Source organism: Xenopus laevis, chromosome 2L (genome assembly GCF_017654675.1).
Source record: "Xenopus laevis strain J_2021 chromosome 2L, Xenopus_laevis_v10.1, whole genome shotgun sequence".
Lineage (NCBI taxonomy): Eukaryota > Metazoa > Chordata > Amphibia > Anura > Pipidae > Xenopus > Xenopus laevis.
In genome coordinates, this window is record NC_054373.1 from 90,867,538 (window position 1) to 90,883,548 (window position 16,011).

The 16,011-nt window shown below is 37.9% G+C and overlaps 1 protein-coding gene across 4 annotated transcripts in view; it reads left to right on the top strand.

Annotated features, from left to right (window-relative positions):
- adgrb2.L (adhesion G protein-coupled receptor B2 L homeolog) overlaps positions 1–16,011 on the top strand; it is a 251,817-nt gene that overhangs the window by 181,631 nt on the left and 54,175 nt on the right. For 3 of the 4 annotated variants that reach the window (XM_041582163.1, XM_018246749.2, XM_041582164.1), the window contains exons 5-8: positions 1,852–2,016; positions 4,275–4,439; positions 7,363–7,464; positions 7,929–8,035. In XM_041582163.1, coding sequence (XP_041438097.1) covers positions 1,852–2,016; positions 4,275–4,439; positions 7,363–7,464; positions 7,929–8,035 — 539 coding nt within the window. The remainder of the gene's footprint in view (positions 1–1,851; positions 2,017–4,274; positions 4,440–7,362; positions 7,465–7,928; positions 8,036–16,011) is intronic. The other variant, XM_041582165.1, reaches the window with a different exon arrangement.

The following is a 16,011-nucleotide window of genomic DNA, read 5'->3' on the forward strand; positions in this document are numbered from 1 at the left end:
GTCTGAGGTGGCGAAGGCAAGTCTGGCGCAAGAGGTAATGTTCAGTAAAATGCGCAAGTTAGTGAATTAGCGTAGTTACATTGTCCCTTCGCCATAGCAGAACTTCACTCGCGTAAGGGTGCGAAGTAGCGATAGAGTAGGTCTACTTCTCTGGCGAATTTGCGCTACCGTTAGCCGCTTCGTGCTTTAGTAAATTTGCCCCATAATGTCCAGATAAAGTTATGTATTTTTGTGTATATACTATAAGCCTTGAACAGTAGCTTATTAGTTATTGTACCATGTTGATAATGTGGGATGTGGAGTCATTATATGTAATCAGTTATATACAGTATCTAATGTAGCAGTAAATATACCAGCGTGCCCTCAGCTCTTGTGATTTACTCAGGCTTTATAAATAGAGCAATACCAGAACTTCTGGGTCATTTATTCTGATATGGGCCGGGTGAATATCTTTTCTTCTGGAAAGCCGTGGAACTACAGCAGTGTTTCTATAGCTGTAACTTTGTTATGACAAAAGCTATGTGCCCCAGGAGCAGCCTGCAGTGCAGTTAATGTAAGACGTTGAATAAACGCTTATTTTCTGCCCTGGATGAAACTGAATTGTATAGTACATTGACTGCCAATTAATTAATAATAATCCTTATTGGAAGCAAAACCAGCCTATTGGGTTTATTTAATATTTACATGATTTTCTAGTAGACTTAAGGTATGGAGATCCAAGTTACAGAAAGAACCCTTATCTGCAAAACTAAAATGTCCAAACACTCTGCATAACAGGTCCCATACATGTATTAAAGGTAAATAAAGGGAATATACTACTTACCTACTTTCTCCTCATTATTAAAGGTGGACACAACGGCACAACACTTGTAGAAACATGATCCAATGAAGCATAATTTAAAAAATTTAACTGAAATGAGATCATATAAACTATTTTTTTCATGTTAATATAGGTGATCTAGGATCCATAATGCGTGGGAACTGGGGTTTTCCAGATAAGGGATTTTGGATCTCCAGATCTTAAGTCTACAAAAAATAATTTAAACATAAATCATATTCCCAACAGGATTGTTTTGCCACCAATATGCCACCATGCAGCTTAGCTAGGATCAAGTACAAACTACTGTTTTATTATTATTATGGCAAAAAAGGAAAATCATATTTAAAAATTAGAATTCATTAATAATATTTAATTATGCTTAAAATGGACTCTGTGGGAGATTGCCTTCCTGTGATTTGTAGATTTCTGGAGATAACACAGATATTCTTTGGATAAGTGCATGACTGGCATCGATATATAACTGGGTCAAGGATCAAATAAAGTCTTCAATGTTACAGCAGGTAAAGAATGAGCAGAATGAGTGCTATGTTTTTAAGTGCTGTCAGATTTTGTGTTTCTATTACTGGAGAATAATTTACAGCCTGTGATCTTAAGTCTCCAGACAATAGTATTCCATCATTTGTATTAGTACACTGAGATCAGATGAGCAGTGTGGGAACTTGAATTCTATATGCTTCAGTTAAAGGGGTTAAGAGTCACTGTTCCAGAACTCTGACCTCATCTATCATTGGCTACCTGCATTCTCTTGATGAATTCATCTCATTCAGTTGAAAAGGTTGCTTCCTCCTTCTGTCCTTGTCAAGGGATGTTCCCTCTGAGGTTGGAAGATTTCTGTTCTAAAGATGTTTTTATGAGGTTGCACTTAAAGAATGTGATTGCGGCACTAAAAATTATTTATTGTGTTTGGTGTTGGTGCTTGATGCTTTTCTAGACGGAAGGATGGCCAGCTGGTGTGGGTGATTAAATAAGTGAACTTTACAATAGCTTTTTTATGTCTTCTTATTTTTCAGTGGAGGGGCAGTGGCTCGAATGGGGAGCCTGGGAGAGATGCTCAGTAACATGCTCTAATGGAACCCAGCAGAGAAGTAGAAGGTGTGGTAATACCAGTCAGGCTGGAAGAGACTGCAGAGGGCAGGAGACTGAAACAAGGGAGTGCAGTAATCCAGACTGTTCAGGTAACGTGGTCTCAGAGCTCCATCATGGTTCAGGAGGGGATATGGTTACAAAAGGTTTTCCCTTATGATGTCTCTACTGTAGATACAACAATAAAATTACAGCTTGCACAGACGCTGATACACAATTAAATGTTTGTTTTCCTCTTCTGTCAGTACATTTTATCATGGTGCCATCTAGGTCCACATGCCAAATTAAAATTCCAAATGCTTACATGCTCTCTATGCTAACCTCTGTGTCATCAGCTGCTTTGTATAATCCAATGCTGCTGGCCTGTATGCCATAGCATAGTGGCATTTATCATGGATTCTCTCTGCTTTCTGCTCCCATTGTGGAAGAATTATCTTGGGTGTAGGAAATGATTTGCTCTGTAGGACATTGCACAAGCAAAGTGCCTCTAGCTACCTGCCTGTTCACTGCCATTACAAGGGGCAACTACCAGCTATTACAAATACGTGTGAATCTTGCTAGAGCATGCAGTCAACACTGTGGAGGTCAGCATTATTGCAAGGGCTCTAAAAACCAATATTTAGTACTGTTCAGTGTGCTACAAGAGTGTCTAAATATTCCCAAATATACAGGTCCCAAATGCTGTAAGTGGGTTTGTGCAGGTCCCAAATGGAAAAGTGGGTTTCAGGTGGTTGACCATGAGAACAGCTAGATTGACAAACCAACCCTGTGTCAGGGACAACAAATGTAAGAATACATCTGGTCATGGGGGCAGATTTACTAAATGGCAAAGTGGCTAACGCTAATGTCAATTCGCTAGTGTTACCTCACACAGGGACATCGGCAATTTATGGGCGCAGGCACAAATTCGCTAGCGAAAGAGACAGATGCTAGCGGTCATTCGCACTCTATCGACAGTTGACTTGTCACTCTGGCGAATGGATGTTACTCCACAAATTCACTAAAATGAGGATTTTACTGAACGTAACCTCTTTCGTCAGACTTGCCTTTGCCAGCTCAGACCAGGTGAAGTGCAATGGAGTGCATAGATCTTCCTCAATCTTCTGTTACTTACATCATATTCTGTGAGTAGAAAATGCATCAAAGTTCAAAAAACGCTGGCGTCTTTTCATTTTTTTCAGAGTGATAGCCTGCATAAGTCCTAAAAAATTTTTTTTTGTGTATCCGGTTTCCCCCATACTCATTCTAACATATGGAACATTAACTATGCAGTGGGCTTGTTTGTAGGGCATTATAACAACTCTATTTTCTGTACTAAGGTTCCCTGGACATGTGTAATTAACAGTGGAAATGTAATGTATTTGCTGCAACATATAACATAAAGACGTCCATTCAACAATTTACTGATGTATGTAAATTAACCTGAGAGCAAGACCACTATTGAATTTGCGCTAGGCAGAAATGAACGCTAGCGCATCAGGATGAAACTCCGCATGTTAGCGAATTAGTGTTGCGATAGGTGCCAAGCGGACGCTGGTGAATTTTAGCTGGTTAGTAAATCTGCCCCATGGTCTGCAGCTCTGCACTAACCTCAGTCTTTCTGAAGTTGCTGAAAATTGAAGCTGAACAACTGCCACAGATGTCCTTGTTCCATAGTATATATATAATATATAAGTGCAGGCATGTAGTGCCAGTGATATTTCTGGTTTCTATTTGAATTATTATTCTTTAGAGAACCATCTCTCTCTAGCCTTCCTCCATTCTGTCTTTATCTTTCCTGTCCCTCTCTCCCCTTTCATCATGCATCCTCAGTTTTATCTGCTTTTTATTTTCTGAATCATTCTTTATTGCTCTCCAGTCTTTATGAATTCATTCCTGGGTCCCTATTAACTGTCGCTAATGCTGCTTTTGAGTTCTCTTTTTCACCATTCTACTGTTTCTTCAACCCTACTTCTTTAAACAATTTTGCCCCCTTTCCCATTTACTGTGGCCTCTGCTGATTTTTCTCTTTATGCACTTTCTGCTTTTCTCCCCCTGTTTTACCCTGCTCTGGTCATCCCTTTTTTCCATCTTCTCCTTTATGCCTTCACATGTTATCCCTCCTCTTTTTATTTATATTTTTCTGGTCTTTTCTTTTGACAAATATTCCCCTCATGTCAATGCTTGCCTTTTTCTGCTATTCTTCTCCTTTGTGCTTCTCATTCTAACTATCTTAATGCCCTTTGATGCCCTCTCATATATGTCTTTACATCTCCTCTCTTTATACAATTGCTTTCTCCCATCTTGGTACATGTCTACCATTTGTTTATGCCTTCCTGTACTCCATCCTTTGACCCTTCACACTCTCTAGCTGATGGAAAATGGGGCCCGTGGAATCATTGGAGCTTGTGCTCCAAAACTTGTGACAGCGGCTGGCAGCGTCGCTACCGGATGTGTCAGGGAACAGGAGTACAAGGATACCCGTGCGAGGGCTCCGGGGACGAGGTCAGGACGTGCAATGAAAAGAAGTGCCCAGGTACCCGCACAACATCCGCCGTGTATGCTGAGCAGAAGCGTCCATCAAATTCAACTCAGCATTGTTCCTTATATAGGCCCTTTAAATATATTGCACTGCATCTGTGTATTTCAACTAGTTTGTTCTTATATCAAGCATGTTTAGAGCATATGGAAACTTGGTATGGGATGGTGAGTTATACACCCTCCATTTTTTCCCTTTTTAGTCACTGCAAAAAATGCAGACATAGGAAAGGTAACCCTTTACATCAGGTTAATCAGTGGCAGGTGTAAAGTAAAGGTGTCAGGTACAGGTGTCCTATGTGTATATTGTATCACATACCATGCCGTAGTCACCATTAATAAGAATACAGATTTGTGCCTGTTACTGTACTTAGGAAGGTCCAGTCCTTATTACTTTTACATGGACTAAAGTAGATATATCTACTATATAGAGTTGTAGCACCTTGCCTTTGGTGGTGGTGCCAGTTCAACATATCATCTAGTCATATAAGAGACTATAGACAGGTTTATACCTAAATCTCAATGTTTCTGTTCTAGGCACACATTGAGATGTCATTAAAGGAAAACTATACCCCCAAAATGAACACTTAAGCAACATATAGTTCATATCATATTAAGTGGCATATTAAAGAATGTTACCAAACTGGAATATATATTTAAGTAAATATTGCCCTTTTACATCTCTTGCCTTGAGCCACCATTTTGTGATGGTCTCTGTGCTGTCTCAGAGATCACCTGACCAGAAATACTTCAACTCTAACTGTAACAGGAAGAAGTGTGGAAGCAAAAGACACAACTCTGTCTGTTAATTGGCTCATGTGACCTAACATGTATGGTTTATGTGGTGTGTTTGTGAGTACAGTGAATCCTACGATCCCAGGGGGCAGCCCTTATTTTTTAAAATGGCAATTTTCTATTTATGATTACCCAATGGCACATACTACTACAAAAGTATATTATTATGAAAATGGTTTATTTACATGAAGCAGGATTTTACATATGAGCTGTTTTATGCAATATCTTTTTATAAAGACCTACATTGTTTGGGGGGTATAGTTTTCCTTTAAAGATAGGTTTGTGGTTCCTCTGCATCGCACTCATCAAAATTTAGGTTAAGTTAGTTGATTTTAGCTTGTTTTATAATTAATATATACTTATAGACATATACAGTAGAGTAGACATTCCCTACAGATCATACAGAGCTACATCTCCAATATTCCCATATCCAGCATATTATCAGCGTATTATCTTTATAATGTGTTGTTGGTAGTTGCATATAATTCATAGATAAACAATCACTTTTATACAGGTATAGGATCTAGGATGCATGGGACCTGGGGTATTCTGTATAAGAGATCATTCCTTAATTTGAATCTCCATACCTTAAGTCTGCTAAAATAATTTAAACATTAAAAACACCCAATAGGATAACTAGCCCTTTTGCTTAACTAAATATAAATAGATTCTTATCTTACCAATGTGTGTAAAAATACCCGTTTAATACATTATTATGCATGGAACACTTTCAAATTAACTTATAAATGACCCATATGCACGCATATAATCTTGCTAAATTGTATTTAGTACAGGTATAGGATCTATTATACAGAATACTTGGGACCTGGGCCTTTCTGGATAAGGGATCTATTCTTCATTTATTAAACTTTTTGTGAAGTCTGCTAAAACTCACTTGAAAATTAAATACGCTCAACAGGATTATTTTGCCACCAATATGGATTCATGCAGCTTGATTTGAATCAAGCACAAGGTACTGTTTTATTTTCACAGAGAAAAAAGAAAACCATTTTTAAAATTACATGGAGTTTATGGGAGATGGCCTTCCCATAATTCAGAGCTTTCTGGATAATGGATGCCATACCTGTATAGCATGAAATTTAGATGTTACGGTCATTTTGGGTCATTTTAACACAGAAATCTCAAATTTTATAAGGCAATATAGAGTTCAAAAATATGATTATTTACATATATTCTTCCTCCATATTGCTTCTTACTATGCACTAATAACGAGATTTATGAGGAATACCATGTAGCCAGTTCCCTTAACATTTTACTTTAGGCATTCAAACCTAATGTTAGACTTTAGCTCCCTGCTTGCCTTAACTTTAATAATATGTTAAAGTATTCTGGGATTAAAAGTCCAGCAGCAACTGCCGTGTGTGGTTAAATAATGCAGTGCAGCAGTGTTTAGATCCTCTGTAATGAAACTGTTGAACCATCCTATCCATCCTATTCTAGCACGGTACCACGATTTGCACTTTATATGGGAATGGACTGTTTTCTGCAATCTATACTTCCATATATTACCATCTGTGTTCTGCATGTCTGAAGTAATATACTTTTCAGTAAGTTAAAGAACCATCTTGCACCTGTGTAATATATATATGCCACTCCCAAAACAGTATACTGGCTTAATACTATTGTTCTTTATTGCTACACAGACCCTGTTTGGTTACCCACAATCCTTTTGAGAGAGCAGGATAACCCTTGCACTACATCCTGTCCTTTCTGCACCTTCTGTCCTCTGTGCTTCACATCTACCATCACTTTCCTCTTCTTATTTCTCTTCCACACCTTTTTGTACTGATTTGCATATTCTTCTCCTCTTTATTGTCCTCCTCTCAGCATGCCTGCGTATTCTTTGTGGGCTTTTGCTGACAGTCTAGTGAGCTTTCATCCAGTGAATGATCATTCTCCAGGAAGGTCACAGCTTGCTGCTTGCATACCTTAAACTTCATACTTGGTTTTTACTCAAGGAAGGCTAGATGGGCACACTTTTTATCATTTCCTCTGTAGAACACTGGTTACTGCCATGTCTAACTTTATTCTGCACACTCTGAACATGAGAAGTGAGCTTGTATTTGTGCACAGCTAGTTCATATTTCTCATTCCCTTCCTTACAGCATTACATGAGGTGTGTAAAGATGAGTATGTCTCGTCTATGTCTTGGAAGAAAGCATCTGCAGGTGAAATTGTTTATAACAAGTGTCCTCCAAATGCCACAGGTTAGTCTGAATTTTTAAATTACATATTAATATCCTTTCTTAATATTGTTACCTTAGTATGTCAATCTTCCCAGGCTTTCCTTTTCCTTTCTCCAACCTTTCTTCTTTTATTTATTTTTCTTTATTTTCTTCCATTTTTCCTTATTTTCAGTTTTTTCTTGCACAAGCTCATTCTCTTTCACATTTCCACGTACTTCATATATTATTTCCTTGTGGCCCTCCTTTTTTATTTCACCTCACCACTTCAGTTCCTTCTCCTCCTTACTTAAATTTTTCTTTCTCCCTTTCTTTCATTCCTACCTTTTTATTCCCTTCTATTTTTTCCCCCTATACTTTACCTTTTGTCTTGAATTATCTTGATATTTTTGAATAACTCCTAACACGAATTCCGTTAGTCATTCCCCTTTGCTTATTTCTTCCTCCTCATTTTTCCTGTTTCAAATTATGTTCTCTGTATCCCATAGGATCGGCTAGCCGGCGCTGTCTGCTTAGTCCTCAGGGGGTTGCATACTGGAGTTCTCCGAGTTTTGCCCGCTGCGTCTCCCACGAGTACCGATACCTTCACATTGCAGTAATTACAAATTCTCCTCTTTGTTCAGGTCCCTCTTATTTCTGGTATCCTTTATTTACAATGTGCATATTATAAAGAATGTGTTCCATTATGTGAATGTGAATGCTTTCGGAATGAACCACTTGTTTGCAGCTTGTATGAAAGTGTTCCAACAGATCTGCCATAATATTATATTGTGTATGTTTATGGTGATGAGCTTTAGAATTAAGGCAAATGACCTATGACATCAGTATTGTTTGCTTGATTTGCTGTGTGTGACAAGTTAGGATTCTGCAAGTTATTCACTGTGGTTGATAATCAGGTGTCAATATCTGTTTGCAGTATGTAGCAAGTGGGTTAATATCTTAGTTTACTAAAATAAAGCTTTTGACTAAATAGTACTAAATTTTGACATGTAGTAAACACAATCACTTATAGTGTCAATAGCAGTAGTGCATTTGTTGGCTTTTAAGTTAGCAAATGCTTTGTGTGGAAGTGCTCTGTGGCGGCAGATTACTTTCTCTTAATTCAATTGTTTACCTGTGAAGTTAGGGCTCCCTGATCTTTGGCACATACCTAGTAATTAAATAAAGTGTCTGTAAAAATGTACTACTGTGCAGACTTTGTCCTAAACACTACTATGATACAGAAATAATTCCTCAGATGTAACTATAATATAACTTCATAACAGAACACTATTGCTTTATTGATTTTTTTTCGGGATGTTTCTTTGATTGTGTGAAGAAGAGATTCAGTTCCCATGTCATAGCAGAAAATGCATGTAATGGCAATACATCTGTTATGTTTTGAGTAGCCAAGGATGAGTAGAGTATAACAGTGCTTTATTAGCAGAGTCATGCAGCTTACTGTTACACAACAGTAAGCTTTCACTTTTAAGCTACCAGGAAGTATGCACAGTATGTGTGAACACTACAGGCCATTTGTATAAACACCACAACATCTATAGACATACAGTAGATCCCCCATTTTAAATTTTTCAGGGGACCAGAAAAAAATGGTGTAAAAGCCAGGAAAATTTAAAATCAGGGAAATGTATTATACATAATATATAGTTGGGACTACAACAACAACAATGTAAAATGAGGGAAACCCTAAAATCAGGGGATGTCATTAGAACTACTGCATTTTCACAAAGATCAGTGCAAAACTTTTTGTGCTCAGTGCAGCAGAAATGTATGGTCACAGAGTGCACAAGAAAATGTAACCTCTTGAAACGTACAGGACAATGCTATAACTCACATTGAAATCTTTCTTGCTTTTCACATCAATCAGACAGAGCAACTCAAGGCAAAAGTGCAAGATAAGGTGTGAGTGTAACAGAGTGTATGGTGTGCGGATGCACCATTTGTTTGGGTTTATCCAAGTACAGGTCAGCACACAAAAGATGGCACCAAATACTGAGTCAAATCTAACTTGCGTATTTCATTATGAGAACACAATGTTTCACCATTAAAAAGTGCTGGAATCCAGATGAATCCCAACCAAGTATTATATTTGAGACATACCTATCCTTGTGTATTGCAGTTGAATAACAATATAATGTAATATAATGTAACATATGGATTCCCCATTCCACAATAGGTATAGACACAGCAGATTTCCTCTTGTCCTACTATGAATCTATCAATAAGTGCTTGGATCTTTCTGAATCCCGACCCACGAGCACCTGTTTTTGTAGTCATTAGTGATGGGCGAATTTATTCGCCAGGCTCGAATTCACGGCGAATTTGTGCGATTCGCCGCCAGCGAATAAATTCACGAAACGCCCGCGAAAATTCGCGGCAAAAAAGTCAAAAAAAATTTCCGAAAAAATGGACGCTGGCGTCAAAAACGGGCGCCGGCGTCCAAAAAAGGGCGCCGGCGCCGTTTCGCAAATTTTTCGCCGTTTTGCGAATTTCATGCGAAATTCGCAAATTTTTCGGCGAAGCGAAATGGCGCAAATTCGCCCATCACTAGTAGTCTTATTTCCTACAAACGTTCCTCCTTTTCTCTACTTTTTCTTTCTGCTTTCACCGCTATTCATTCCATTTTCTATCTCTATTGTCTAATCACTTATAGCGGAACATTATTTTGATGGTATTATTGAGCCAAGAGATGTTAAAAAAAGCATATCTATTCTTTACTCCTGTCAATGTTTTTCTCCTTTCTTCTATTCTCTCTTAATAAGATCCTGCTAATGCAGTTGATTAGCCCGAGAGTTTCCACAAAATGTCTGAAACGATAACACTTTCACACAGATTCGGCTTTTATGGTTTTCTCTGTTTGTCAGACCCACTCAGCTGCTTTGCAAAAATCCTGAAGGAAAAAAAGTCTTAATTTCAGTAAAATTGATTTTTTATGAGTTTTGCATCTAAGAAACCAGTTGATGAAATTTGATGAAGCTAGGGGATGGAAATTGCAATCCAAAATGCTAGGAAGCTGCCAAATTTCTGTTTGATGCTGACTTTATTCCCCTAAGTTATAAGCAGCTGAAAAAAGTGAATTAACATTGAATGTCCTGTCAGATATGTGACTGTAATATACCTTTGTTTAGTTACATGGCTTCACTTCCGTGCTCTCTATGCTGTCAGTCATTCCTTAATTTCATTTGTTGTTCTATAACAATCATATATCATTCAAGGAAGTTCAAACTGATGCCCTTTGGTTTTTGTTTCTGACATGACTGTCTTCATGGTTATAAGCCACGAATAAGAATTGCAGTTCCCATCACACCCAACCTGACTGATTGATTGGGTTGATCATTCTCATGCAAGAATGATGTGCTTAGGTCAGATCAGTCTACGGTGGGGTCCCAAACCATTTATTATCATGAGCAACATTCACATGTAAAATGAGTTGGGGAGCAGTGCAAGCATAAAAACTGTTCCTGGGTGGTGCAAAAAGTGCTGTGATTTGAAATTTGGTAGCTCTTATGTGGACTGGTAGCTTACATGGGCTCTGTTTGGCAGTGTGCCTGGTTTTATGCAACCAAAACTTGCTTCCAAACCAGGAATTCAAAAATAAGCACCTGCTTTGACACCACTGGGTGCAACATCCAAGCATGAAAACTGTTCCTGGGTGGTGCAAAATGTGCTGTGATTTGCCCTTATGTGGACTGCTAGCCTACAGGAGGCTCTGTTTGGCAGTGTGCCTGATTTTATGCAACCACAAATAACTTGCTTCCAATCCAGGAATTCAAAAATAAGTACCTGCTTTGATGCCACTGGGAGCAACAGCCAAGGGGTTGGTGAGCAACATGTTGCTCCCGAGCCACTGGTTGGGGGCCACTGGTCTATGAGGGAGAACAAGACTGAGTTGCACTCAATGTTTTGAGTCTGCCAGATAGGTCTTGGGTGCCTAAGCACTGTGTAATCAATTAATTTGCAGTTTCCCTGTCCAGGCACCATAGGCATAAATCTGGCTCTGCGTAGGTAGGACAGATGAGAATTTTTTTTTGTCAAGGAAGCATCTTTGCGCCATAACATGGACTTCTCAGCAGTAGAGAGAGCAGTGCAATATGGTGCTGTTAGCACAGGACCACTACCCACAACTTCTGCACTGCAAACTCATTCTGAAAGAGACCTTTTAGTAAATGACCTTTAGTAAATGAATTTCTATTCACATTCATGTTTCCAGATTACTCTAGTTCTCATTAAAATCCAGGAAAATGTAAAACCATAGAAACATATTGGCTATTTTTAAACATTTCGTAGAAATCATACAGCTGATTAAACCTAGGAATATACCATTTCCTGAAGTGTATTTATTCCACACTGACTGTAGCAGAAGAATGATTTTCCACATGCAATACAAAATCTCAATTGTTTTGCCTATAACAGAGGCTGCAATATAAAAGCGTCACCAGCTATACTTTATGCTGAGTACAAAACAACTCATGTTTGATTTGGAACCATTTTCTGATTTAAACATCCCTCATTTTAATAACACAGAAGAACTATAAAGCATACTCTTTTTCATACAAATGCTATATAGTTATAACCCAGTTCTTTAAAAGTGCTTTATTTATACAGTAGCATTTTCCATTTGGATGTGAATCATTTGACTGCATTCAAATATGTTATTAAAATATTTTAGACTAATGTTGAATCTATTTTGTATGGCTCAGAAGAATCATGGTGTTGCTGCCTCCAGCACAGCTGTCCCTAGCCTTTAGCGAAGACTGTATCTTGGGTCTTGTATAAATGTTAGATGACCACATAACCACACTAGGCATCAAAAATAACAGAAAGCTGGATAAAACACAGTTTCAGGTGTGTTAAAAGGGAACTTGTCAAATTCATGAACAAATTATTTAGTGCCAGCACCAATCAAAATACAGATAAGGGATCCCTTTTCCAAATTATGGAAATATCTGTTATCTAGAAAACCCCAGATGCCGTGTATTCCCTTTAATAGATTCTATACCTGTATTTTAGGAACTTTACTAACATAATCAATGATGCATTTTTGTGTGAATGATATAAGCAATCTTTATTAATTGTCATGAGCAATAAAGGCAGCTTTTGGCCTGGGAAAGGCTAAATGCAATTGTCTGTGCCCTGAAACATTTTTCTCATCTGTACTAAGATACAGCATTTTGCTATATGTTTTTGGTATGTTTTTGTATAGGTTTAGCATCCCTAATCCGTAAACTCGGAAGCACCAGATTACAGGAAGGCCATCCCCTGTAAAGCCCATTATAGGCAAATAATTCTAATTTTGAAAAATGATTTCATTTTTCTCTGTAATAATAAAACAGTAGCTTGTACTTGACCCTCAATAAGCTGCATCAATACATATTGGTGACAAAATAATTCTATTGGGCTTATTTACTTTTAAGTAATTTTTAGCAGGCTTAACGCATGGTATGGTAAATGAAGAACTGATCCCTTATCCAGAAAATCCCAGGTACCAAGCATTCTGTATAATAGACCCTATACCTCTACTAAATACAATGTAGCAGGAATAAATAGGTGTATATGAGCCATTTATAAATTCATTTGAAATGATTCCATATATAATAATGTGTAATCTGTAATGATAGTTTTAAGCACATAAGATCAGAATCTCTTTATATTTAGTTAATCAAAGAGGCTAGTTACCTCATTCCCATTTGGCCCTTTAATTCTGTGCTTTGTTCTTGATTTTATGTGAATTGTGGTTTTCTTTCACTGCTTTAATCATGTGGCTCGACTTGGAAGATAATCATCCTGTAGCATAAAGGAGAGTCTGAGAAAATGCTTGTTTTTTTGTATTACTTTGATGTTGGCAGCATATAAAAAGTTTTACTACTAAATTGCTGCTACTCCTCTGTAGTTTTCCAATTCTCTGTCTGTTTTGATAATGCTTTAAGCAACTGTCATATACTTTCTCAGCTCAGGGCTTCTTTCTACAGTGCATGGGAAAGTATAGCTAGAATAGCCTGGCTGAACCCTGATTTCTTGAGCCTTTCTTTAATTCCTTTACAATCTTAGTAACCAATAAGTTGTTGGCACTTAAACAGGTGATCAGTAAATGCTTATTGGTTGCTGTAGGCAATTAGATCTTTAGCAAACATTGCACCTTTTATTACATGTAAGCAGGAAGTTTAAGTCCTCGGGGGTAATGTAGTAAAATGGTCTCAAATTTGCTACTAACCTATTGCGATCAATCTGCAGGTAGCCTTTACTGGTCAGCTAATTGATTGCTATGGTTTACTAGATGTGGGCAAACTTAATAAAAGTCAACAGAGTTCAAGTTCTAGTAACCAAGAGTAACTTTTAACTGTCACCTGTTTAACACAAACAACACTTGGCGTGGAAGGGACAATTTATCCTATAACATAGAGTTATGTACAGGGGGTTCTTGGTAAATGAATAAATGCTACAGACCACCATGGACTGAACTTAACAAGCATTAGACTTTTTTGCATCGTAATTTACTATACAACTATTTGTTGTTATCTGCTTGTTGACTCTAAATTCTAATTAAAGTGTGCATATATACATAAGTTCAATCAGTCTGAGTATTGGTCTTGATTCAGGAAACTTGTTGGTCATTATATGTGTAGCATGTTCAAAAGGTTACCATCTACAGATGGAGCAGAAATAACTGAATCACTGGCATGCATAGGATCAATTTGTAAGTGAAATGAACTGTGTGGGATACACACAACATGGTGCAGTATAGTTAGTAATGCTGCAATAAAAAATACAGTACAAATAAACATAAAACCCTCCTCTCTCAAAGTTACTGAAATTTATTTTTAGCAGTAGTTACTAAAAGATCTGTGCCTCCAAATATTCCCCAGTAGCTCCCCGTCTTCTTTTCTACTGATTCACTGCATATGCTCTGTGCTGCTGTCACTTACTGAGTTTAGGGACCGACTCACAATATACTGCACATATAGAATAAAAAAGTAAAAATACAAGGTGTATTAGTTATTAATTCAGATCCATAATAAAGGGGTTGTTTACCCTTAAATTAAAGAACTAAACCCTAAGATTAAAAAAACCCTACCCACCGACCCTACATAGACCCCTCTCCCTCCTCCCCCCAGCCTAAGCGTTACCCCAGGCAAATGTCTTTACTCACCCTTCCGTGCAGATTCTGTCCAGCGGAGTTCACAGGCGACATCTTCAGCCGCTTAGGTAATCTTCGGAATGAGACCAGCAATTTTTGTGAGTTTTGGCACATGCGCAGTTGCCGCGAGACAGAAAATTGCTCCAACTGCGCATGCGCCGGTACGGCACTTACTCCTCGAAGATTACCGAAGCGGCTGAAGATGGCGCCTGTGAACTTCACTGGACAGAATCTGCACAGAGGGGTAAGTAAAGACTTAGGGACATTTGCCCGGCGTAACACTTAGGCTGGGGGGGAGGAGGAAGGGGGGTCTATGTAGTGTAGGGGGGTAGGGTTTTTTTTACTTTAAGGGTGTATTCTATAACTTTTAGTATGAGTGATATTCGGAGACAATTTGCAATTAGATTTCATTTTTTATTATTTGTGTTTTTTGAGTTATTTAGCTTCATATTCAGCAGCTCCCCAGTTTGCAATTTCAGCAATCTAGTTGCTAGGGTCAAATTGACCCTAGCAACGATGCACTGATTTGAATAAGAGACTGGAATATGAATAGGTGAGGGCCGGAATAGAAAGATGAGTAATAAAAAGTATCAATAACAATACATTTGTAGCCTTTTAGATGGATTTGAAAACTGGAAAGAGTCAGAAGAAAAAGGCGAATAATTCAAAAACTATAGAAAATAAAAAATGGCCAATTGAAAAGTTGCTTAGAATTGTCCATTCTATAACATACTAAATGTTAACTTCAAGGGGAACCCCCTTTAAATGGAAGCTCAGAAACCAGTACATTCTGCATTAGATTAGTAAACAACCCTGTAGTACCAGCTTCTGTGTAAGAGAAACTTAATTTTCTGCTTGAAAGCTTAGCTTAGGGGTCAGACCCAGGCCACAGCTACCCAGACCACACTGAGCATGTGCAGTGTTATTGACACTGACCCCATTTGCCTCATTACTATTATAAAGATTCTGAAAATACGGCATTTGTACCCATATTCATTTTTAGACTGTAATTCCCTTTTGAATGCTGGACAACTGGGTCCATCCAGTATTAATATAGGCCCCTTTTCATAGTTATATGTTAACTGCTTTAATTTAAGAACCACATCTGTGTGGAGCACCTGGTTTGCACTCACCATTTGCTTCTGTTGATTGTAATCATTAGCATTCATTCATTAATTTAACCTTTCTCTCTATATCTCTTCCTGTTTATTTGTGTGTTACTTTATTTACTGATTTCTATACTTCTTTTGCTTTGCATATATTTTTCTTTAATTCCCTTTTGGGGTTCACATTGTATTCACCAAAAGCCTTCTCCCTGACAGTGTATCTCTTTTTGGGTAACGCTCCATAAATGTTTCTCATAGCCTCCATCCCATTCCCCAGCTCCACATTATCACATAGTATAATGATCCAGTTAAGAGGAGAGGATGAGTTTT